This window comes from Vanessa tameamea, chromosome 2, assembly GCF_037043105.1.
Source record: "Vanessa tameamea isolate UH-Manoa-2023 chromosome 2, ilVanTame1 primary haplotype, whole genome shotgun sequence".
Lineage (NCBI taxonomy): Eukaryota > Metazoa > Arthropoda > Insecta > Lepidoptera > Nymphalidae > Vanessa > Vanessa tameamea.
In genome coordinates this window covers 3,488,197-3,516,176 of record NC_087310.1, presented here as the reverse complement: position 1 = coordinate 3,516,176, position 27,980 = coordinate 3,488,197, and the positions used below count along the sequence as shown (strand labels likewise).

Sequence of the window (27,980 nt, the reverse complement as noted above, 5' to 3'; positions counted from 1 at the left end):
AAAAAAATAGTAATCCATAACAAAAACGAAGCGATAAATGTCTTTGTCATTACCAAAGCCAAACAAAGTTCTTCGTCCCCCTTGATAATTGTCATTTGTCATAGATCGAACTTAACACGACTCTTTGTTATATTGTTATTTGAAATTACATTAAAAATAATCAGTATAATAAATCTATTAAATACACTGTATACATTTTTGTGAAAGAAAATACGTCATCATTGAGCCCTGAAAGTGAGTACTAAATTAATTGTCTGATTTCTGCGAAAATTAGAATCTCAATGTATTTAATATTTATAGAAATAAATTAAATTAAGTGAACCTATTGAGTCAATGTAATTCTAGATTATGGTATGTAATATAGTTTTAAAAATAGCTGATAAATGTTTGTCTTAATTTTTTATCTACTACAATTAAAATATAATACCATTAAGATTTCTTGATGAACACTGTACCTAAAACTGTTAGAAAACTACAAATAAAATACTTTGACATAACAATGCATTTTCATACTTATGCATATTATGTGTGTAATGAATAGCTTCACATATTTTTTACTACTGAGGCGACTTTTAGATTGGTGTTTTGCTCTTTTGTGAAAGGTGTTTGGACCAGAGTAGTTTAACATTTTATACCATTTTCATTAGATTCTAGAACAGGCAAGATGATTAATATCTTTTTATCCTAAAATTGGTTAATTCCACAGGAAAATGTAACAAAACATTAAGTATTATTAATTACAACAATTGTATTTTTAATAAAAACAGTGGTACATCATTAGCAAGTCTTGTTTTACATATAGTAAAATATGTATATATTTTACACATAGAATGTAGGATTAAAATGATTAAAATGATGTTACATCTTTTATTATTATATTTTCAATAGTTTGCAATCATAGGCAGTGCTCAGACTCTTCCTATAATTTTATCCAATATTTTTTGAACCAAAATGTTATATCAAATTAATGTTGATATATAATTATTCTAAAGTTCATATAACCTACTTGAATAAACTAAACTTTTTTCTAAAATAGCACCATAATAATTTATTATAATTTAATTATTAAATCACATATTATCTCACTTATTATCTACAGTTTACCAGTAAGTTTCAATAACATCATATATAAAATGTTATATAAACACTATTTACTTAATATATATAAAATTAATTTAGTTTTTTACCTGTACTTATATGCATTCTAAATAAACTCTGTTTTATTCTGACAAGCAAACCCGATTATATTAGCATATTTCAAATTTCAATAAACTTATACATTTTAAATAAGTTTTATATGTCATTAGTTATTGTATTTATATTATTTTTTGTTTGTATCATTATGTATTGTAGTTATATTATTTTTAATGCAGTGTTTATATATTTGAGATACTGTTAATTTATTTGCATATGTTAATTGTACTAATTCAGAAGACTACCACAACAGTCGGGCAGACAAAACTTAAATAAAGGCTGTTTTGGTTTTGGTAACCTGTAAATAAATCAAATTGGAAACAGATACTTAAATGTGATTTATTTGTAAAGACATTTATAAGTTGATAATGAAGCTTAGAGAAGTGTTTCATTAAACTGTCCACATTATGTTGAAAAAAGTAAATCAAGTAGTAAACATTTGATAAGTGTGAATTTAGTTACTTGTAAAAATATTATTCTCTACTTATATCTAATCTTATTCTGCTTACTTTCACTTTTGAATGTTTCATTCTGTCTCTAATGTAATTAATTAAATAAGTGATAATATCTTGTAGGTTTATTTTTTTTAAAGAGAATGAATTAAAAATTTACTTAATTAATAATTGTTCTGTTATGTAATACTAACTTAAATTCATTGTTTTTCAAGATTTTTATCTCATATTTAGTGATAATGAAATGATAAAATATATATAGAGATTGGTACTGTGTCCATTCAATTTCCATTCAAGTTAATCTTTGATTCTTTAAAATAGTTTGTATGTTTTTATTTTTATTAAATGATGAGTTATTAAATATGAATGTATTTTGTACATATTTGCAGATGATTTTAAGCACCACCAGTAACCAGTAAATTATTACTTTTCTGTTTCTCCAACCGTACCTGACATTTACATTGTGTCAAAGCCACGGTGGACAATAATCCAAAATTAGAGAGAATCCCTTTTTTTATGTAATTAAGTACTGTAGTAGAGTTATTACGTGATCATTATAAGTTAAAAATATAATGCCATTTTGCTAGTATATTAATAATAAAACAATTTATCGACGAGATTTTTCGATGACCTGACGAGTTTATTATAATTGTTAAATCAGTCAGACATTGTATGAAATTGTGTACTGCACTAGATGATGTCACGCAAAGTTGGTGAACTCGCGTTATCTTAGGGAGGCTAGACGAATGCACTATGCATTCGACAATAAATAATTAATTATTGCCGAAGTGTTTTCGAACTTTCGTTTAACTTATTCACTTGTTGATCACGTGATTAATTGCATACGTAAATTTTTTTAATAATTAAATATAGACACTAATAGATACTGGATACCTATTTAACAGAAAATGACATCCTTTTATGGGAACATTAATGGGGTACATTTTTCTCTGAGAGCAGTATTTGTCGCAATAAATTCTCTACACAAAAAAAGTATTTGCATTTTTAATTGAATATTCGTCATCAGAGCATTGAAATACTTATAGACCAAAACTCGGATCAATCGGAGGTATGGGCTAAAAGGAAGTTTATGCCTTTTGTCTATACCTAGTATTTAGGCTATGCTATGGGTGGTTCGTAGAACGTACAGGAGCTTATAGTTTTATATTTTTTTTAATTATTTATCAGTTATCAACTTATAAGCCTAGTTTTGTTATGGAGAATAACATAATACCAATTTTAAATGTATGCGTCGTCAGTATTGAATTAGATAGATAAAGATATTACATATTAGATAACAATTTAATGCGGATGCACGTAGTTGCGTAAACATGTTTTTGTTTTCAATAAGCATTCAAATACTCGTAAAAATAATCGCATAAGATTTTGCGCGTGTAAACTAAATGTCATCGTAGTACAATTTTATGACTTTAAGTGAAACAGCATAAGGTTGAAAGTAGGTTAGCGTAAGACATTGGCCATCTAGAAATGGCCTTGTATAATTTTAATAATACGCAACAGGCATGTTAGTGTATTAGACGCCAGATCTTTGTAGTAAATAATACGTCATGACACACCCATTTTTAAACAAATAAGGTAGTAGACAGTAGTGCCTAATAATATAGACCGTCCTGCTCGGTACACCATTCAGAATAAATACATTATATGTATTTAACTTTTTTAATGGTATTTGTTTTGATAATGACACATATTTTACTTTATATTAACTTCATGTTATCAATGCATATATCACATTAATACTTCAATATCCCTAAATAATTTCAAACTATTATAATTGCAAGTTTTAAAAATGAAATTAAGTTTTCGTTTTGATTTCTTATTTAAATATTCAAGATACGAATTTATGTGTATAACACTTTTTTATATAATATTCTTTATCTATAATATAAATTCCGATAGTCTAACCTAACCAAATTTTATACGTAATATTTTATGTTTGTGTACGCTTAACCTTGTACTCGTGTTCGCGAAAATAACTGGACCATTTCGAGGACAAATACCATCTAGTGTCACATCACATCTTTGTTAAATTAAATTAAATTTCAAATAAAGTATAATGAAAAGTAAATGTCCCACTACTGGGCTAAGGTCTCCTTCTGTTTGAGAAGATTGGATACAAGTGTGTCAGATTTTCATGTTCAAAAATCTATTAAGTTGTTTATTGTAAACTTAACGACTGTGTATCATCGCTAACGACGTTATCGCTATCCAACTAGGAAGTGAAATAGTTAACAAGATGTGACCGACATAGATATTTTTATCCAATTATCTCCACATTTCATCAAATTTATTTTCTCATCACGTTTGATTTAAATTCATGTCAGTCATGATCATGAGTTACATTTGACTTTTTAAAAGTTTTATATTAAATTAGTAGCTCCTTGAAAAAACTGATTGTGTATTTAAGTCTTCATTAGATTGATTTAAAACATTTCATTTGCATAATATTATATTAGAAAAACCTAGTCATTTCTCTATTTCTTTACGTCCAATTCAATTTAAACAAATAATTTTGACTATCTACTACTTCGGATTTTTGGTGCAGTGGCAGCGATACCAGTTTTCAGCGCCAACGTTTGTGGGTTAAATAAATTCGTCTCATAACGGATATTTATATTAAGCCATGTACGGATGTTTCTTTCAGTCTGGGTTTTGTCCTTGTGAGTCTTTTTATTATGCTTGATCAGCTGCCCCCAAATCACTACTATATTTAGAATCTTATACTATAATTGAATTCTCAGAATGAGTATTAATGTTAACCATGAAAACTTTTCAAATTAAATTAAAACGAAAGTCATTTCGTTGGCTTGAATTATACAACTTAGTAGCAAAACCCTATTGTAGTATATTCGCAGTAAAATCTATTGTATAGTTTATTATTCAACTAACTTATTACGGAGTTTTAATCGACTAGGGGTAATTTTTTAACACTAGCGTGTAACCATCGAAATAGGTTATTGTTTACATGGTAAATGCAATAAATGTATATCTCTTTTGGTATATATTTTATGAGATAAAGTTTGTTATGTCAACCTATTGCGAGAGAAGTTTGTCGAAAGTTGTATGTCGTATTCGTGACAAACGCTGGTAGTACTATTAACAGAGATAGGGATTTTACTTATAGATTTTTATGTACAATATATAAAATCAAATGTCTAAATAAAAATCCGCCACGGTAGATAATAATGTATCTGGTATAATGAGATCAACGTAAGAACTTTGAGGTTTACAGATACTTTATGAAAAAAATAGAACACTAAAGATACTTAATTTCTTAACACAAAATGTTTTCGTTCATTCGTGTCGTTTCACAAAAAAATAAATATAATATTAGGTAAATAGAATTTACTAGATATTAAATTGTTTTGTTAGTTGCTCCAGTAGTTTTGCTAATTTCAAAATATGTTTTAAAGGTTGCTTAAGTAAAATAGAAATGAGACGGACTTTAAAACGCAATCATGAAGTGTAGGTAAATTGCAGACATATATATGTATATAAAATAACTCGAAATATTATTACATAATATTAAACTATAATTGAACCCGTAAAATGTTAGTTTAAATTAGTAATACATAAAACCTTTGGAATACGTCATATTTAATATCATAAATATGACGTATTTTAAAGTATTTTATATTAATCGAAAAGTATGCCTTTGACATTTGGAAGCAATTTTTGGTTAAACAGCAGAAGATACTTTCGTAATAAAATGGTGCGATATCACGCCACAACACGCGATCAACACGTTGCGTGGATAGGCGTACCACCTCACTGGGTTTCCTATAACGAACAGTTGATACTTTTAATTTGTGTGTGTAATTTTTCAATGTGTGGGTTCATCGTAAGACGATGTCGACGTCATGAAGTAATCGTTTTGAAGCTATCGGTTACTGACGCACCCACCATTTTCATTCAGTACCTACCGACTACCAGCAGTGTAAAAGTATACTCGGTACTCATAGCACGCGTTTGATTCATTTATTGATAGTATCGCCGTGTTTAATCGTATTCGCATTCGCACATTTTTATTTGTGACAAATAAAATAAATATTTTAACAAGTGTTTAGTGACTTTTTATATGGTTAGGTTATTAGATACAGGTATGTTTTGTTAATAAACTAATTAATTACCTTTAAAAATATATTTTATTTTAATATTAGCATTAATTTACATAATTGTAATTATTACAAGCAGATATTTTACATTGTTGCTGATTTAATTTTAAGAATATTACATGATTTATCTCATTAATGTAATAATAGTTTTTGTATTATAATAATAAGTGTTTTTTTATTAATATAACTCCTTCTCATATATAGTAACCAAATCGCTTTTGTTTTTCTAATTCCAACGTTAATCGGATTTTCATGGAAATTTATTTATGCTTATTTTATAGGTACTTAATAAAACAACATTTAAATTATAAGGCGAAGGAAAGTATATTCTATTATAGTCAAATTTTAAATGATATATGTCATTATTAAAAATGCAAGATCATTTTGTCTCCACAACTTCGTGCAATTCAGGGAACAATTCTACTAACAAATGGTCAATTCAACACAATTGAATAGGAACGTCGTAAATTCCATCCAAATTCCACTAATATCAGCCAGATAAAAATCGGTTTTCTTATGTCATATTTTGCTCCTGAGCTCCTTTTTGCACTCAGCTTAGGGGCCCTGGATCACTAAATCATCTTGCCATATGGTAGCGACGATGTCTCTATAGACTAGTCGAAGAATTTCGACAAAACGTTCATACATTTATAATCGTGAAAAATTACTAGAATTCGTCGTCCAGCTTAATTAAAATGCAGTTTAATTAAATATATTAATGAATGCACTTAAAAACAAACACATGAATCATGTATAGTCTTTATCTTGTTATTTATCAGTCTACGTAAATACTTTCCGGATCTAAAATATAGGTAGCTTTTCAGTTTTAATTATTATTTTGTAATTCAGTATCAAATCAAAATAATCCCTGCCAGGACTCTACCATAGAGGTCAATGTCCGTCTTATTGGGAGTTACGATAAATTTTCTCAGTGACTAAATTACTTGAATATTCATTTATTTATTTCAAATTTGGCACACTTGTTACTCGTGGTTCTTATATAGTTTTCTTCATGTATAGTTTCCTTATTGCTTTATATTTCTGTTAAAATCTTATTAGAATATTTTTTTCCTAAAGCTCTTTCAAAGTAAATAAATAATATGACATTATATGGAATTTATTGAAATCTATTTGAAAAAAAATAAATATGTTATTAAGGGATGTTTAAATTTGTGCTCATTAAAATATTAATTATATGTGTATGATAGTTTCACATTCAACATAATCACTTGTATTCGTATATAAATGATTTTATTAATGAAATAATTTTATGCTACCTGGAAATAGTACGGTTTTAAGTTTCGCATAACACCTGACAACTGTTGGTAACTAGTCGTAGTATTATTGGCTGTCTTCCAATAATGGGTTTACTTTAGAAAACTGACAAGTTTCAAGGACAATACTGAACATTTATCTGGATATTTAACCGCCGCTTTTTTTTAATTTATTACACATTCTTGCGTTTTTTTTTTCATCTTTATTTTCTGAAATGTTTTAGATTCTTTTTGAGATAGGAAGTGTAAAATTAAAAGTCACGATCGAAACACGTTGCACGGATTCATTTAATTTCTAGAAATAATATAAAAATTACATTTTAGTCATTATTTTTATTATTATTGATGTCGGTGTAAGAGAGTAAAATTCTAACTAACAGTTGTATGACGTACTACATTACATGCTGTTGGGGGCAGAGTCTCTCTACGGCCGTCATCACGACCACCGGCTATAACCGCTTGCCAAACAATAACCAAATACTGATTACGTATATTGTATTCTTTAGTATGCCCCTCAAAGATGATATTTTGAATAATATGAAAAAATAAAATTGATTATGCAGAATACCGGTCTAATTGCTAAGTAAAGATTAAGATGGATCTCTTCCAGAGCGAACAAAGTCGATATAAAATATATGTATATACTACTACTATATAATAAAATATAATATTTAAGTATTAACTATACCTATGTTATGCTAATGCCTAGCGATTCAATCTTAACGCTGTGTAACCTGATAAGCGCATCTATCATGTATTATGCGCTTCGACAAGCCATTTGGTGCTTGGAAAACAAAGGCATGACCAAGGAGATCGTCTATTATTGCAGATAAACATCAAAGTGCGTTTTACTTTTAACAAGAATTAATAAAAATACTTTTTTCTCTAGAATTAGAGTAAATATTAAATTATCATATTATAGTACGTGTGTTGCTTCGCCCCGTTAATTATTTAATTTATCTATACTGATAGTGGTGACATGCTTTGTTCTGAGTTCCCGGATATCGTGGCCTTTTAATGTAACAATATGTATATAATTATTGTCCTCTGATGTTGTTATTGTTGCTGTCTGGTATTTCACAAAAACAAAAGACTTATCATTTTCTTTTTAGGACGTTTTGTCTGTATATAATAAATAATATCTTCTCGTATTTTTTTTTACAAATAACGTGCTAGATAATTTGAGTATTCAATAAAGATAAGACATTTGTGAGTTAAAAGATCGATAGTGTAATTCTTTTCATAGATATTCTATACATATTTCATAATATCCATAAAGATAATACGAATTGCGTTAAGATTGTTGAGCTGATTTGCTTTTGGTTTTTTCTCATACGTTGGCTCAATTTAAATTAATTTCGTGGTTGATATATTATAATGATGTCTATGTAAATATTTATCGTCATTTCAGCAACTCATATTATGTTTTGCAATCGAAGGCATTATTTGACACACTCTATAAATTAACTGTGTGTCATTTATTCGTGGATAATTCAAGCCGGCGTATTCTAGTATTACATAGATCGTTAATTGCCGGTAATGAGAAATACTTATATGTCAGTAAGTACATACGACATTATATCACTTATAATGATCTTTAGTACAGGTTTTTATATAATAAGTAATTATGCTCTTCATCGAAGGTCATTCAGTGGTGACGAAAAAAATAATATCTGTAAGTACGTAATATTCTTCCAATCGTTCGATTAGATTATTATTGACAGTATAAGTGTTATAATTGTTTTTTTTTTTCTTAAATTAAAATAAATATTACTCAATTTCAAAATGGAACACCACTATCGCTCACCTTAACCACACCTCAACCACATGCTGTAGTAAAAAAATACATTAATACAGATTATACAAGCTTACAATGTCACGGCTATTATTCATCATTCGTAAGTTAAAATATGCAAAAAAAGGTAGGATAAAAAGCCATTCGTACTGATGGTAGATATTAAACTTCTTATTAATTTCTTAATGTAATAGTGTTTTAAAAATTGAATAGGAACTGGAGAAGGAAAATATTGAACTCTTACTATGGCATACATTTTAAGATATAATAAAAATATAAACGTGTGTGAAAGTGTTATTCTTTTCTGTTGGTAATATTGTACGGTATACGTTTAATTGTTAGCCGAGGCCCAGCTATTAGAACACGAGAAGCTTAACAGAAAATTTAACACCAGTTACTTTTCACGTGCTTAACTTTCGTTTGTAATTCATCTCGTGGATGTTTTCCTTCACCTCCGAGGTGAAGGAAAACATCCAGAGGAAGCGTGCGTAGAATTAAGTTTTTACTCATTTGTATCCGCATTCGAGGAACGTGATGGAATAATCTCTAAATCGTCTTAAGGGATGTTTTCCAGCTGTGTCTTACTTTATTAATATATGTAAATGTACTTGTTTCAGGTACTCTCACTACTTTAACTTCGAATTAAAAATGGGGTAACTTGTAAAAATCGAATCTTAAAATAATTTGAAGCTGGACTGCAATTTGACATTATCCAAACGTTATTGACAATTTTTTTGTGTATTGTGAAAGTGTAAAAAAAGTGGTAGCCATGTCTTCTATGAACTATATCGGTAAATTCTTCGCGAATTTCTACGAATTTTACAACGAGATAAATAGTGCAACGCTGACGGGAGCTATTGATGTCGTTGTGGTTGAGCAGCCCGATGGGAGCTACACCTGCTCTCCGTTCCACGTCCGCTTCGGTAAACTCGGCGTGTTACGCTCCAGGTTTAAAGTGGTAAATATATTTTGTTAATATTTTTTTAATACTTCTGGATAATTTTCCAATTTCGATTGATTGAATTTCGTTAATAACCAGACAAAAGAACTGTTGTTAATTCATGAAGTTTATTTAACATTGAGGTCGAATTACTTATTCATATAATTTGTTTAAGCCTTTACGTAAAAATAACATGAACCATAAGTGGAACAATTCTTAACAAATAAAGTATTTCTGTTAGTATAATTTCTTTACAATAATTAAACCTAGTCTAGATTTAATTATAAAGAAATTATATTATGTCGTTGATCAATTATTTTTTTTTTTCCGCAATAAATTAAACATATGTATAAGCTACACTACACTATACTATTTAAATGCTATTTCCAGTCACCAGAAGAATAAAGACATAAAAACAACTTTGTCAAAGGTATTCATTATGGAACCGTGAAAAAAATTTTAGAAACAACGCGTTTTAAATGTCACCGAATTTTGAATAAAATTTTAATGGATTTAATTAATGACGAGGAATAACAGAATATGTGAATCTAAAGTTTGCGTTATTCCTGTGCTACATCAGGCAATATGTACCTACTAAGTAGCTGTTACCGCCAGCCTCCCTGGACATTAAATAAAAAAAAAATAGCTTATTACCTACGGATGAATCCGTTTCGATTGGTTACATTCTCATACCGATACGTTCAGTTATTTTCACCTGGCTGACGCATAAAGAAAAATAGCTATTATTATAAATAACCTAACTGGTTGTCGTCGGCGGCTTCTCTCGCATTTTTGCGATTTGTCGTCATGTGATATGCATAAAAAAGTAATAGCCTATGTCCTGCCTTAGAGCTCAAGTTTGCTTCATACGAAATTTTATCAAATTTGGTTAAGTGGTTTGGCCGTGAAAGAATAATATTATTTAGTACGTAGAATAGTATTTAGACGATCTCCGTGGTCGAGTAGTGTGTAAACCGGTTTTCATGGGTACGCCACTCCGAGGTCCCGGGTTCGATTCCCGACGGAGTCGATGTAGAAAAAAAGTTCATTAGTTTTCTATGTTGCCCTGGTGTTTGTGGCACCGTCGTTACTTCTGATTTTCCATAACACAAGTGCTTTAGCTACTTAAATTGGGATCAGCGTAATGTATGTGATGTTGTCCAATATTTATTTATTTAGTACTGATAGTATAAATGCGGAAGTTACTCTCTCTGTCCGTTTGTTAGTATCTATGTAGGTCCTTATTTGTCGCTAATAACGGGTCTCGTTCAGCTATTATCTAAATGAGTCGCGACTTGCGATAATATGAAGAAATATGCGTAGTTGCGTTATTTAAAATAAACATGACCTTACTTTAACGTCATACGATTATAAAACAATTTTTAATTTTAAATAAATCAAAATCATCTGTTGATTAGTTTTAATTCCATAACCTATGAAATACTTATGTAATTAATGGTTTTCACATAACAACTAAATACAATTTTGACATCATGTTACAACATTGAATATGTATTACGTTATGATAACAATGTGGGTCAACGCAGCTTTACTCGTTGACAATGCTAAGCTAGCTTTAAATATATATATTTTTTAAATATTTAACCTTAGCTATGTTTTGATTTGTTCTTATCTCAAAAATTCAATGTATTTTTTTTTTTATATTTCGTGATCGAACGTGATGTATCTTTCGTATTTCTTATTATATTATTGTTTTTCTCAGTGTATTTATATAAAGTAAATTCTTAACGTGACTAACGTAGTATTCTTTATTTTTCTAGGCAGACACTAATGAAATAAACAAAGTGCCTGTGTAATGACTGTTCAAAGCTTGTTGTAACCCATTTCGAGTCCTTATCTAAATTATAATTAAATTATATATACTTATTATTAAAATTCAATTATACTTATATATCATACATTACTATTTAAATAAAATAGGTCTAAAAAACATATTGATATGAAAATAATCGCCTGCGTTGATGGATGTTTGCAGTAATTTAAGACGCCATTTATTTCATTATACATTTCTATATTTTTCATTGTTTCGATGTTTTTTTTCAAATATGGATTGATTTTTGTTGAATAATATGTAATGATCCACTATGTTTGTATTGTAATTAAAATGTGCATAATTTCCAGTGCGCAGATTATTTAAAAATCAAGGTCAATCGACTTATTATTTATGAATACATTCGATATGTTACATAATCAGATAACAGTTTTAATAAATATAATCATACATATTACGAACACTAAGTTATTACGTATTGGGATATTTTTTTAATTTACAGTTTTTAAATATATAACAGAACACATATAGGTAGTTCATATATTTAAATTAAAGCGCCATGTTTATTCGACTAAAGTCGGATATGTTTGGTTTTATAGTATCGTCACTTGCCAAATATTTACAAACCTGGTCTGTCTGGCTTTAAGCAACTTCGCAGCGCATAATAAGCGAGGCATCAGCTTTACAATATATATAAAAAAAAAAACAGTTGGCCCAGTCAAAACGGAATTGACATATCTACGTATTTAATTTGTCGCGGGACCAAAAATAGTCGATTTGAAAGTGACGTTGCTTAGTTGCTTATTTTTAAGCGTTCAATCTTATACTTTGACTTTGGACGAATTGAGAGATGATTAATTTAGATGAAATCTTCTATAGAAATTGTAACGAAAATTTTCGAATGCCTTTTTGCTAGTCCTCCTATATGGACTGTGTACTAGAGTTTAGAAGTTTACATATTTTTTAGTACAAACACAGACACATGATTTTGTTTCGAACATTTATTTTTCCTATTCTTATTTTAATTTTCTTAACGTTATTGTCAATTGCCACCAAATAAAAAAAAAAAAACAATTGATAAAAATGTAGTGAATTGTTTTGTTTTGTTTTGCCTTAACAGATTAAAGTCCCAACCGATTGTAAAACAAAGACTAACTATAGCATCTTGTTGCGGAAGACGTACAAACTATTCTGGGGCTTCAATTTTTACAATAAACTTATTAGTATTCTAATCGCTTCAATGCTTTTGTGCGAATTTAAGTTAAATTCTTGTTGGAAATTTTTAAAAAAGAAAATGAGTTTTCATGATAAGATCACTTAATTACATACGATGATTAATTAAGTTCAGAAAGTTTATCAGATTTAATTATTCTGATTAAAACCGACTCACATCAGTACCAGGCAGTACAAGGAAATAAATCATATTACGGCAAAAGTCGAAAAGATATTGAGAACAAAAGATTAAGAATTGATTAGTATTAGCTATTAAAGAATTTTCTATTTAATGGCGTTACTAAATAATAATGACGCATTTCCTTCCATTTTATTTTTTGTTATGATTATAATTGTCTTTTTTTATTGTACGTAAATTAGGGCAACATTATTACATATTCATAAATAATGTATAAATCCCAATGTTACATTGCTAAGGAAATGACGAATGCGGTTGTCGTCACATGATTTCACGCATTTCGTAAAGAAGACACGAAACAGTGTACGTACTGAATTGCGTGCATGCAATATTTGCCTCGGACACGTGTGTAGAAATGTGTCCAGTTAGTTAATAAGTCTACAGCTAGATCCATCCTCCGTGGGAGAGTTTATAACTCGACTGCATCTAGAATGTTCTGACTAAGAATTTGTTTACGCATGTTCCGGTAAAACGAGTCTGGCGTATTTATAATCATAGAGTTCACTAAACGAAACTTAACAAAAAGAAAGTCGATCAGGTTATTACAGATTGTGTGGCTTCTAATTTTGATTGTTATTTGACGATAAGGATATTATGTTGTCTGTTCTGGTTAGCATGTATTGCCAAAACAAGATAGGAAACGTACGACTGATTCACTGTGAAAACTGGATTGCTGCCAAAGTAGACTACAATTCTCAATACGAGAATTGTATGAAAAATTTGGCACAAATATTTTGTCTTCATGAGGCCACTTGTTATTTTTATAAAAGACTATTAAAGAGATTATCACTTATGACTGATAGAATATTTTAAATATAAGACCTCTAAACCATGAATAATATGAAAATCCCATCCGTAAGCGAGTAACCTACCTAAGAAAATAAATATAAGAGCAATAAGGAAAATGTAAACGTGATTTGCGTACGTAACAATGACTGAACAAAATGCTGTTGCCGTACAGGACGATGTATAAGTTTATTGTAAAAGTTCATACAATTTTAGCCAAAACTGAAAGATATAAATTTTCGCAGGTCGACTTGGAATTAAACGGGGAACCACTGAACATTCACATGAAGCTAGGTGAGTCTGGCGAGGCGTTTTTTGTAGAAGAAGTGGGCGAGAACGAGGCCGAATGTGCGGCCCATCTCGCTACCTCGCCTATCCCCGCCTCGCGGTTTGACGAATTATATGAACCACGGCGTCGTAACTCGCTGTCCGCTGTCGAGCCCGACCACGGGCAGGCATCTGACTACACGAAAAGAAGGTAAACAATGGAGCTATTTATTTGGTATAAGAAAAAACGACTACAATTTATTAACTTGTATTGAATAGCTTTGCCTGACAATATAAAACCCTATTTATAAAGAAATACAATTACAGTACAAAGGGCGATAGTACCGTACATGACACCACACACATGACTCATTATACTCATGTATGTTATCTTTTAAATACACTATACTTTATAAGCAATCAATTATGTATGCACTGACGATCTACGTCCGCATAACTTTTTTTTGAAATAATTAATTCTTCGTACAAGCAGTACATATAAAACACTATAATTTCTGCTCGTTTCTCGCTCTGGTAATAAAATACTTGAATAAATACAAGAAACGTGAGACAGCCCATAACGTGTCAATATTAAAATATATTTCAATGTTAACTATATTCGCGCCTTAATGTTTTGAAAATTAATTAGAAAGTGAGTAAAGCGCTGTTCCGCGGCTCACGTGAATGTACAAGTTAGCATATACGTGTTGTATACATTTACGCATTGTAAACAGCAACAGCCATTCGCAACAATGCTTCACTATATTTCCTTGAGAAACCTCTTTGGTAATCAATCATATATGAAGTATTGCATAGATTATTACATATATTATTTTGTATTAATCCATAGATACACCGCTGATGGCAAATCGATGCAAAAACCCGACTTAAGTAAAATAACAAAAAATAACTTGAAAGACAACAAGAGCAGAATAATCGATCATGAAAACGATGCTCTGTTCGAAATGGACGGTTTAAACGAAGGATCGTCGGACTGGACTGACTCGAAACCAAAGACCTTCGCAGCCACGCAGCTCGGCGCCGCGGGCAGCGAAGCCAATCAGACTGTTCAGAAAATAAGTGAACACAACGATTTCCGACCCATCGATGTGGTGCCAAACCCAGATGAATTCAAATCAAACGGCAACGGCAAGAAGAAAAAGAAGACGAGGAAAGCCAGCTCAAAGAAGAAGCACCAAAGAAAATCTTCGACTAGTTCAGTTTCTAGTCAATCTGATCTCACCGGCTCCGAACAGCGCGGTTCGCAGCCGGCTGCCATACCCAACGTCACCGATATTAACTTTTTTAGTGACTCTGAAATCGCCTCGGGAACTCTTAGGTGAGTTTATGAACACTTACTACGTTAAATACTCTGAACTACCAAATATTTTGAAGGGATGACCTTTACGAAAGTACAAAAAAATGTAACTCCGTAAGTATTACTACGTACTAGTTTTTGACAAAGGTGTTGCCTGGTTGCAGTGAAGAGTTATCCAACATGAAGCTGAGTGGTGACAATCGCATTCCACTGGCGCTGTCCGACACAGCGTTCGAGGTGCACGCTGCCTCCAGACACTCGTAAACTCATTGAATTATCTCAAAATGCCTCGCTTACTGTTACTCTTAAACTCTATTCTAATATGTAGTTCATTCTACTTACGAAAATAGAATTATCGAAGTTTGAAGTATCTATTTTATATAACGTATCGAATTTCGATTTGCTTTTTATATTTTATCCCACGTAGCCATATGTGTTCGCTTTGTAGAACTTTCATACAACGTTGAATAATGTATTCGTTATTTCAATACAAAAACTACTTGTATTTTTTCAGTTCAATTTGATCGTCACCGTCATCGTGTTTAATTTTTTTTAAAAATTGTTATCGAGCTTAAGTTATGAATATTTATTCACTTAGATGAAGGTCATAGTCAAGATAAAGATGTGTTTAACGTTGCAAATTAAAAAAACCGCCTTTGCCGATAAATAATGTTAAAATAGCGTCATGTATTTACAATGACATTATCGGTGTCCAAGGCCGCAGGCCGAATTTTTTATAGAAAATGAGAATTTGTTAAATTATGGTCTAGCAAGGTAATAAGGAACAAGTTTTCAAAATAGTCTATGAATTTTTACATATCAATTAGATACTTTCAAAATATTCCCCGCCTACCCTAATCCAATTGAGGAAGTAGTAAAGATAAACAAACGCAAGATTAACATATTCCATGCGATTTGCTAATAGCTCTGCTGTATCATGTAAACAACAACAATTCTATTCGTTTATAAAGATTACGATACATTCCCGATACTATTCCGACCCAACTTGGACCAAACTGGTTCGTTGTGTTAGTAGGAACGCCTAAAGGGCAACGATTACGTTTCGATTCAATTACAATAAAATTACATTGTGTTAATAGAATTGGTCCCCGTTCTTGATGAATATAACTTCACTTACAATACAAAACAATTTTTTTGTAAATCCATCATTAATACCATACATTTGATTTATTCCACCAAGTATATTGCGTCCATTCAATGTCAAGGTTATTTACTCGTCTTGTTGGAATAGGCTGTAGAGCTTTTGAATTCGTTAGGAGTTTCATTATTAACTGTCTTCGGTCATGCGTTCTGTAACTTTTAATTAACAAACCGATTTATGATCGTGCAAAATAATTCGTGTTAAAACAATTTAGTCCGGTCTTCCTCTTATTGATATTAATGTAATCATAGATGACGTATGTAGGTCACATTTGATCGTAGTTATAGTGTTCCATTTCGCTTTAGTCAATGATCAGTGAGAGTATATTGTGTATGTAAATATTTGTTTTTATAAATCTTTATTATGAAATTAATAAATTAGTGTGTCTGTGTCACATGATATCTAAGTTAAATTAAAAAAATACAGAATTAAATAGTTGTAATAAGTTTGTTATTTATGACTATCTCTAGATTTATGATTATCCTCTTACGCTATGATAGTTAAGAAAACGACATCCGCCATCTTGCAAAAATAGTAATGTTTATATTATTTATGATTTGTAATAATGTATGTAATTTATTTTTATTTTATATTAAGTATTAAAGTTTGTTTACATACAAATGAGAGTATTTGCCTTCGTGCTTTGATAGATTCACAATGATTTTTATTGTGTAATATAATTATTAATGGCAAACGGTAGTTATAAAACGACTATTATGGACGTTTGAAGTCAGCATTAGGTTCAGCTTGAAATCGCCACTAATATGGCTTATAATGGAATTTAAAATGGAATAGTTTATTCCATTCGCCTTATTGATTTTAACACGAGAGAAACTATAAAATTTATTGCTACAAGTGTTAAATGGCTACTTACGCTCCTATCCATATTTGCATATTTTCATTAGCACCCGTTTCTATTCAGCAAGGAGTGTTCCGGAACGCCGGTCCAATCAGACACGGAAATGGAGCTGGCGCGGGCCGCCGGCACCGGGGACAAGTCCTCGCAGTCGTGGCGATGGGGGGAACTCCCCGAACCGCCAGTTCGAGGCGCGCAGTCTACTGAATCTCCCGAGACGCCAGATTCCCCCGCCTCCCCCGCCGAGCCGGCCTCCCCCACGGAGCCGCTCAGCTCGGACGAGGAGCGCACCGAGCGCGGCGGAGTGCTGAGCGGCATGTTCCGTTTCATGTCGAACCGGGAAGCGACCGACAACGCGCCGGAGGGCGTCTACCTCGACGACCTCGATCGCGGCCAAGTCGATCCCGACCTGTACTTCCCGAAACATCACGCGGAACGATATCGCTCAGGTAAAGAACGTTCGATTCGATCATTTCAAAATTAGAACCGAAACGCGAACCTAATACGACCCGTCGGTTACCTTCCAAATAGTCGGCGGGAGCGGCGTCACGGGCGGACCGACCGAGGAGGAGTACGAGTCGGGCAACGGCCCGTCGCTCCCGCAGTCGCCCAACTCGCCCGCCTCGCTCGACGCGCCCGCGCTGGACTCCGACGACGACGAGAAGCTCCTCGCCAAGTGAGTACCCGCGTCGTGGGGGCTCGTTTACGTGCACGTGCGCGCGTGTCCATGCGAGTGACCGGGCATCTCGCCTACAGGGGGCAGGTGACGGTGATGGCGCGCGAGGGCCCGGTGTCGCGCGCGTTGAGCTTCGAGGAGTTCTGCGAGCGCGGCGCGTCGCTGGCGGGCGCGGAGCGGCTGGAGGTGCGGCTGGGCGCGCGCCGCCTGCCGTGGCGCAGCGCCGGCCCGCTGCTGCTGTCGCTGCTGGCCTACCGCCGCCCGCTGCCCACCGTGAGTCCCCACCTCTGTCCTCGGACGATATTCAATCAAACCTCGTTATGTAACCGCTACACTCCCGAGGCATACCGGACGGCGCTAAAGATTATCGCAGTAGCTCGATGGTAGATCGAGATCTAGTGATGAGAGCGTGCGTCACGGTGCGTGACTATTGTTATATTTTCGCAGAGAGTGATGGAGGAGCTGGAGAAAGGCGAGAAGGAGGACACGCAGATCAATCGCGGAGTGGACGAGGCGAAACCGCGGTACTCGTGGTGGAGCTGGCGGAGATCCAACCAGGATAAAAGGTATGTTGACACTTTAATGATGAACTCAAAGCCAAATACATTTATCATAATTCATTTGATCATTTGAGCTCTACGTGGAGTGGTTTAACACCACTGCTTAAATAGGAAATGCTAGTTTGTTAAAGTAGAAGCGTAAGACTCTTCTGCTCGAAATGAACATCAAATCGTATTTTGACGTGAAAGAGGACTCAACCAAGCAGTGGAACGTTAACAGGCTGTTACTATTATATATATGTTAATACTAAAGCCAAAACCTATTGTTGATGGAAACGTCTTGCTTTTGATGATACATATAGTCTATTCCAATTGCAAAAGGACAACATATAATATCGAAATTATGCGATACCATTGGTCGAGGGTTTAAATGGGTATATATGATATTGATTATGGATTTGAGAAAAAATGGCGTCGTAAATGTCAACAAAGCTGTTATCGGAACTTTGGGAGTTAAATTAAATTGAATATAAGTCGTTAAATGAAATAGTGGTGCATTATATTTAAAGGTATATTAATCGACACTGTTAGTAGTGTACAATATAGCTGAGTTATTAGCAAATTGCATGGAATACGTAAAAGTGTTTATATTTATTCTTTCATCGATTGGAATAGACTATCGACTTGAATACTACGTCATACGTCTTATCCGTGGCATTACACTTGAAACGTATAGGGCATAAGTCCCACGGACTTGGCAACATTTAGCCAAATAATATTTAACAACAGACCTGCTATCTAAACTTGGAATAGTCATTACACCGTTATTTTACATAAATATTTTCTTCATTTTGGTGCCAAAAATCTGTCAAATGAAATAATACCTAAGTTTATTTGCAGAAACACTACAATTAACTCGTTAGGGTACTTAACTAAATATAAAAAAAAAAAAACTGAATTCGACTTTAAAATCTCCATAAGACAACTGACGAGTTCGTTAACATCAATTCATATAATATATGTTTATTTGCAAAGTAAACCGAGCGACACGAGTCGTCATCGTGACGGACCCAGAGTACAGTCGACACTACATTCACAATCAAACGTAACGATCCGTATCTTCTCATGAAATATTTCATGATGATATTATTCCTTTTTAACCGACTTCAAAAAGGAGGAGGTTATCGATTCGTCTGTATTTTTTTTTTCGCCTTTATTATCGGGTGCACAAACAAATAATATTTTTCTCACACTATAACACGCTGGCTGTGAATACAGCTCGGTGATTTGACGATTTTAGAAACACTTTATAACGATAATACTGCTATTAATTGTAATATTCGTAGATTTATATATTAGTTTCCGCCCTCGGCTTCGCCCCCGTTTGCCTGGGGACTGGAGGATTCACACAACAAAGGAGTTGCAAGGAGTACTTTCTGTACCCCTTGCAACGTCTATTGAGAATTTCATTAAATTTCCCTTGAGTAGAAATACATGAAATGGTAACAAATAAACAAACTCAAATCACGATTATATGTCTTATAAGTCAGTGTATTTTAGTTATTTAAAACTATTTATAAGTAAATGTACGTACTCGTACTTCAAAGAGACAGATTATATCCGCGATGACTCGTGCACGCCACTCAGGGAATCGTGCCAACACTTTATATGATAGAAACGCGATCCAAAACTTCACAGATGTAATGTTGGAACAGAGACAATTTCCTAATTTGGGTTTTCGCATAATTATGTAAGTGGAGAAGCTATGCCCGAATTCCGTATCAATCTATTACATTACATTAGCAACCTGTAAATTTCCCACTGCTGGGCTAAGGCCTCCTCTCCCTCTGAGGAGAAAGTTTAGAGCATATTCCACCACGCTGCTCCAATGTAGGTTTGTGGAATACACATGTGGCAGAATTTCGTTAAAATTAGACACATGCAGGTTCCCTCACGATGTTTTCCTTCACCGCCGAGCACGAAATGAATTATAAACACAAATTAAGCACATGAAAATTCGATGGTGCCTGCCTGGGTTTGAACCCGAAATCATCGGTTAAGATGCACACGTTCTAACCACTGGGCCATCTCGGCTCATCAATCTATTGTTCTCACTAATTTTATTAGACGAGTGATATTTAACGACTTAACATGGAGACTTTAACAAAAAAACTCGATAAGAAATCGAGACATACACGTCTTTACAGGTTTAATAAAGGTACCGTAACAGACGTTCCTCATTATTTATAGTTTTGTAATCCATTTAAATAAAAAGCTTATATGTATTTTAGATCTGAATCATCACAACCTAAAGATGAAGATATCAAGGATTCAACGGCATTACAAATTGAAGCTTCGACCAAAACAATAATAGCTAAAGCCGAATCGACGGACGAGGATCAGTTGGATCATTGGGTCGAAGAGAAAATTGATAAGCCAAAAGAGGTTCCCGTGATGGAAGAAGCACCGAAGCCTGAAGTCACTATTGAACCTCGGGAATCTACTCCAATTATGCCTAAAAGTAAGTGAAAGTGAAACAAAATACATCTTTATTAAATAATTTTATCATGACGCTGTCTAAACAAATCATTTAACCAACACAGATTTTCAACCATCCCAAATTTAAATAATAGGCAATAATATACTACTGTGTTACTAAATGTTATTGTTTTAAATTTATATCTTCAACAGTCTTTTCATTGATATTTAGATAAAATTCTCAAGTATCGTATTCATTGTTGTTAACTTTTTTTATAATTGTTGATACAAAATACTGAATTTATAATATAATAAATGAAAATAAATTAATAGGTGTCAGTAATATTTTAAATTCGCATTAATATGTTTTGTGTGAAATGTTCAGATCAAATATCAGGCAGCCAACACGACCACAGCTCGTCTGAGTCGGATCAGGAGAGCCATCAGAATGGTTCTCGCCGGACGTCCACCTTCCGCAAGACTCTACGTCTGTCGTCTGAACAGATTGTAAGTTATTATCCTAACTTTTATCATATAACTAGTTTCGTCAGTCGGCGTAATAAGTTTGACATCGTAAGACCTAAATGAGGTCGAACATGCATTTCATTTATAAAAGCCGGCTTACATTATTCCAGTCGCATTCCAGTCCATCGCTAAAGTGGGATGCAACTGGAATAGTCTCAACAAACACATTAAAGTCACTGTAAGCAACGTGCAGTCGCGAAATTAACCGGCTTAGCACTTAAACATAATATACAGTGGAGTATAGTCATTAGCGCGAACTCGGGGTATTTTTGTTATGTACTATTCGAATTAAGTATGTATTGAGCACCTTTTACGACAACGGGGAGGCAGGCAGGTAAATGTAATGTCCCGCAATGGCTGTAAATGCACGCGGCAAACTCTTCTCGCAGAAGGAGCTGAACCTGCGGGACGGCATGAACGAGATGGTGTTCAGCGTGACGACGGCGTACCAGGGCACCACGCGCTGCAAGTGCAACGTGTTCCGCTGGCGGTACGACGACAAGATCGTCATCTCCGACATCGACGGCACCATTACCAAGTATGTCGGCCCGCAGCGCCCGCGGGGACTGTTTGACGTTTATCTATGACCTATTCGAATCGAAGGAGGAGCAATGACGAATGAAATACTTTGACATTGAACAAATAGATATTTCTTAGCCATCATTGAATGTAAATGTATGTAATGTGATGTTTGTTTTTCTTGCTTCTTCGATTGGAACAGGTGCGGTTTATATTATAAGCTCTATAATTGTTTTTAACTTTTTATGATTGAACGAGCTAATCTTAACAACTTGCTATTGACTTGAATCAAACTTATGCATTGGGTAGACAGTTTGTTAGGAAAGATTATAGGCATTAAGTTAATAAGATGTTTTCGAATATATAACACTCAATTTATGGTGTTTATATAAGCATCGTGTGTAAAAACCATTAGCCATTGATTATCGAGAGTGTAACAATGAAATACAAAACCATTTTTGTATACTGAATAATATATTTTTGCCGTTTATATAATTTGCACGAACTTCATTCTAATTTACTTAGGCCTAAGAAACGCGATCAGTTCTGTATACAACAATTTAATTTTTTTATGTTCTCGTGTATTCGACCTTATAATAACCTTCAACCTTACTAAATTTCATTTTATAAAATATCTTTGCTACGATTCCACTAAAAATGTACTATCACCAAAGGCTTATATCAGATGTGGTTCGCAGATCAGACGTGCTGGGTCATATATTCCCACTGGTGGGCAAAGACTGGGCGCAATCGGGCGTGGCGCAGCTCTTTACCAAGATCAAGAACAACGGTTACCAGCTGCTCTACCTGTCCGCGCGAGCTATCGGCCAAGCCAGGGTTAGTGAGGTTTTAGATAATCGTTAGATTCTAATATTAATCCTCTTAATTACTAATGAAACTTGTTTACGCGTTGCATTCAATTGACCTTTTTATCAGCATGATAAGGTCATATTTATGTTTCTGGAAAATTTATCAACACAATTCACTGACCACAAGAGGTAAATTTGTACTTCGTATTCGGTGTGACAAATAAAAACGACTTTTTTTAACCTCAGTGTTTGAGAATTGTTTTTTTCAAAGAATAATTACTTGTTATTTCAATTTTTTTTAAGGTTATAATAGTATATGTTATATGATTATTTATTTTTACGTAAAGGTAACCAGAGAATATCTGAGGTCTATCAGACAAGGCGAGCTTTGTCTACCGGACGGACCACTGTTATTGAACCCCACGTCGCTACTGCGCGCATTCCACAGAGAGGTCATTGAGAAAAAGCCTGAAGAGTTTAAGATACAATGTTTAGCTGACATTAAAGCGCTGTTCCCGTCTGGCTCAAATCCCTTCTATGCCGGTTATGGCAACAGGGTCAACGTACGTATTCCTTTTTTTCAATAATGGAACTACCCACTATGGTAACTAAAATGTTATCCTTGCAGTTGTAGTTTGCAGTAGCTTACTTTCAAGCAAACAGCGGCTATTAAACGAAAGTATATAGCTGTTTGACAATAGATTATTTAAAATTTATTCTTCGCCTAAACTCGCACTAGTCGTTTTCGGTCAGTCGGATTTTCGTCCCATCAGCTCATGATATTGAGGGAACAGGGAGTGCACTTTTGTTTGCACAAACACTCGTACTATAATATGCTCTGTGCTGTTGGCTACACTTCGTTGAGAATTGCCTCCCTGACCGAAATCGGTCAAGAGGACATAATAATCAAAGCTTACACATTTTATGTTATTGATTTATAACAAATATTTTTCTATTATTCTATATTATTTTGTTAACTAATAAATATAATATAACACAATTGTATTTTAATATTTTCAATTACGTCATTTTCACAGGATGTTTGCGCATATCAAGCTGTCGGCATCCCAATAGTGAGAATATTCACTATCAACTACAAGGGTGAACTCAAGCACGAACTGACTCAGACATTCCAATCGACGTGAGTAACGGATCGGCTTACTGCGTTACACGGCGACAGCGTTCGACGCCATCTGTATCATTGTCAACTAACACCGTGTGTCTGGCATACTCTTGGCCGATGGTGGAGGGGAGAGGATACTTGTACTGAATCGTTTTGTTATCAGCTTTTGAAGCATCCATCAACAATACACTTTATGACAAGTCACTATTTTTTATCGATTTATTTCTAAGTAACGTTATATTAGAATAGACAGGGTTAGTACTGTGCATTGTTGATTCCATTAAACGAATATCGTTCAGTAAATTAGCCTCTCGTGGAAACGCACTAAGTCTTTATGTTTTTTTTATTTCAGTTACCACGTGCAAAGTGACATGGTCGATGATTTCTTCCCGCCAATGAAACGTGATAAAATTATTAGCTAGCGCGATTTGTAGATCTTTAATGTAGTATTGAGTTGAAAGGATTTATGAAGCGTACACCGTTTCCGGTAAGCCGTACGGCATGATATTGGGTTTGACGCGCTATCATCTCTCAGTTACATCTCTCTGCGATAACTTCACGCTCCCTATCAAAACTGACAAGTAACACAGTAATCATCGACATGTCATATTAAAGCTTATTCTTTTTTCTGTTTTTCTTAAATTTAATGATTTCAAACAGCTTATTCTAGGTGTAAGAGTGAATAACTTAAGTTCTCGTTTACGGTGCAGCCGTGGAAATTTGGTGTTGGTCACATTCGGGCTTCTAATTATTAGTAAATTAATACGACTAACACGATTTGGACATTGTCATACAAATATTCTATATTACACGACTTAATAGTAACAAAAATATAGTAAAAAACAATATTAAGAAAAAAAATCCCGATTTTACTTGCAACTGTCTACTAGAGCGAGATATTTCTTTCTATATTTCTAAAAATCTTTTTACAATATTCGCGTGGTATAAATAGATACAGTAAAGACGCCGTTGCTATCGCAGGTACTCCCACATGTCGGTGCTGGTGGACCAGGTGTTCCCGCCGGCGCTGTGCGAGCCCAGCGACGAGTTCTCGCAGAGCGTGTACTGGCGCGAGCCGCTGCCGACGCTGGCGCTGCCGCCCGCCGCGCCTCCGCCCGCCAAGCACTAGCCGCCCGCCAGCCGCCAGCCAGCTGCCAGTCAGCTTCGGTCGGGGACTGTTCTACATAACTGTGCATTGTAGATTGTCAGATATGCTATTTCTTAATTGAAGGAGATGGATTTAAAACTTTTGAATACGATTGCATTTTCTTGATTCTGGTGATCGATGAGCGCCAATTCAAAACGAGGACTAGCTTACGATAGGTGTATGGATGTTTGTTGCTTCATTCTGTAGCATTGTCGGTGTGCACGTTAAAAGGTAGCTTAGGTAATTCCGTAGTGGACAAGATATGCTTTAAATGAATGTGTAATGCACGGCTCATTAGAGATAAGTTTGGTAGTTATTCCATATTTATATTAAGGTCACTGAAAACAGCATCCTCACCGCAAATAATTTGCAATATTATGTTGAATAATTAGTTACCGTTGTATTTAAATATGTATGGTATACATAAGTTGGGCATGACAATTTATTATTACATTTTATTCAATTATTATACCTATGGGACACACATTAAACTTGCTGTGATATACAGTGATCTCAAGCTCACACCAATATCACTAAGGGGGTTTCGTCGCTTTGCGCTATGATAATATTAATATATTTTTACTACACTAGTGAAATTGTAATCTTACCCTGAGTTCCTTACCAGTTACGTTACTTTTACTGAATTACTCTCGAACATGGAAATAGCTATATTTACTTTGTTGTCAGCATATTTATTACAAAACTTTAAATGGTTAATTTTGATCATATGAATTGCATTCTTATTTTACTAACTGCAAGACGTTAGATGATTATTTTGCTAAATATAGTTATAGTCTGTGATGCTGATTGAAGGAGCAATGCTTTACTTTTGTACTGTGATTATATGTTTGTATGTAAGTTACTTTGTGTTATGATAAACACAAACATAATTATAACTTTCCCATTAAGGCAAAGCCTTTTATTAAAATATGAGTAGTTTATTTTTGTATAAATATAATTAGAATGCTTATTATATTTGCTTTGTAATGTATTATTTAAATTAGTTATTAATTATTGATCACACAACAGGATCGCTGGTGTAATCTGATTAATTTAGAATGTAATTTTATGAATATAATTTATTACCACTGTGATTATTAAACATATTTGTTTGAAAATGACATATATTATTTATTTATTTTCCCAGTTCCTTAATGCTAAATTGTCACTTTATTTTCTCTACCGCCGCCCATTGACATTGACAATAAGAAATATTAACCATCCCTTACATTGCCAATGCGCCCCCAACCTTGGTAACTAAGATGTTATGTCCCTTGTACTTGTAGTTCCACTGGCTCACGCTCCCATCAAATCGGAACAACAATCCGAAGTATTGTTATTCGGCAATGAGTGGATGTTACCCGACGGGAGTAGATGATGAATGGGTTTGTACCAAACCCTACCACTAGGGAATGCAATCTCGTTCTCAGGAGATGTCGGCCTTTTTTAGCGAGATTGATCTCGGACAAAAAAGGGGGAGATCTCGCGAGTTTAACGATACAGTTCCTGACTGTATATAACTGCCTGAGATATGTGGTTCCCACTAGCGTTGAACCTGAAAGGGTCTTGTCAGCGTCTGGTTATCTGGACATCAAAATAAGAAGCCGTTAAGCAGACGACTCTGGACATTTTATGCTTCTTAAGTACTTAACTACTACTACTTTCAAAATAATTCGTAATAATGGCTTATGATTTAAACTGAACATATCTTTCATTTTATTGGTATATTTTGTTAATCAATCTGTAATTTCTCAAGGTTTTACTAAGTAGATATAGTTTTATTTAATTGATAATAATATCTCAGATTAATAGTCAACTTAACTTATATAATAAGTTTCATAAAAAATGTGTGATGTTAAAATAGAAGACTGGTTTTTTCTTTCATTTGCTATTTGATAGATCGTCAAAGTTTACTACATAATTATAAGTTTGTTAAAAAATTATACACAGATACGTCAAACAATGTTTGATGCATAAGTCTATTGAAAAAGTTCAAATATTGTAAAAAAAACACCTCAACAACAATAGGCGAGATGATCTCGCAGTATTGTTATTCAATAAATAAATAAATAATAAATAAATAAATAAATAATAAATAAATAAATAAATAAATAATAAATAAATAAATAAATAAATAATAAATAAATAAATATTGGACAACATCACATACATTACTCTGATCCCAATGTCAGTAGCTAAAGCACTTGTGTTATGGAAAATCAGAAGTAACGACGGTACCACATACACCCAGACCCAAGACAACATAGAAAACTAATGAACTTTGTCTAAATCGACTCGGCCGGGAATCGAACCCGGGACCTCGGAGTGGCGTACCCATGAAAACCGGTGTACACAATACTCGACCACGGAGGTCGTCAATAAACTCGCGGGATCTCGTTTGAGCCCCAATCTCGCGAGATTTGCATTCCCTACCTATCACCTAGTACTCGCCACTAACATTTTCTTCTTAGTATTTCGAAAATTAACATCACACTTTCATTTTATTATAAACCCTAGTACCGTACAAAATTAAAAGTAAGTGCAAAAGTAATTATCATCAACTATTCTCTTATTGTGGAATCATGCCAATACATGATAAACTTAAACATACATTGCTGATACAAAACTACTTTAAACAAGACTTACAAACATTGACTGATATCCCAATAAGTATATGAAATGTAACAAACTCGAAACTTATTGTCCCCCGGTGTAATAATACCTACGGTAGGCAGACCTTAGAATACCCTATACCAACATTATTGAACAGTCTGCCATACAATTTAAAACTGGAAATAAACTGGAAAAAAATACAGTACA

General features: G+C 33.6%; 1 protein-coding gene across 4 annotated transcripts; it reads left to right on the top strand.

Annotated features, from left to right (window-relative positions):
- The first annotated feature begins 60 nt into the window (after positions 1-60).
- Positions 61-26,281, top strand: Lpin (Lipin). Of its 4 annotated transcripts, XR_003369010.2 has the most exons (17): positions 5,545-5,767; positions 9,469-9,809; positions 14,026-14,258; positions 14,898-15,386; positions 15,530-15,625; positions 17,450-17,832; positions 17,915-18,059; positions 18,140-18,332; positions 18,507-18,625; positions 20,851-21,080; positions 21,423-21,544; positions 21,952-22,100; positions 22,780-22,918; positions 23,238-23,453; positions 23,928-24,031; positions 24,366-24,500; positions 24,995-26,281. XR_003369010.2 is itself a non-coding variant. In XM_026638952.2 (16 exons), the coding sequence occupies exons 2-16, from the start codon at positions 9,621-9,623 to the stop codon at positions 25,140-25,142; spliced, it is 2,955 nt and encodes a 984-aa protein (XP_026494737.2). In that variant the 5' UTR covers positions 61-234; positions 9,469-9,620; the 3' UTR covers positions 25,143-26,281. The 4 variants fall into 4 exon arrangements, 3 of the variants coding, with proteins under 3 accessions (XP_026494737.2, XP_026494736.2, XP_026494740.2); XM_026638952.2 differs by lacking the exons at positions 5,545-5,767; positions 24,366-24,500 and adding an exon at positions 61-234; XM_026638951.2 differs by lacking the exon at positions 24,366-24,500.
- The last annotated feature ends 1,699 nt before the right edge of the window (positions 26,282-27,980 follow it).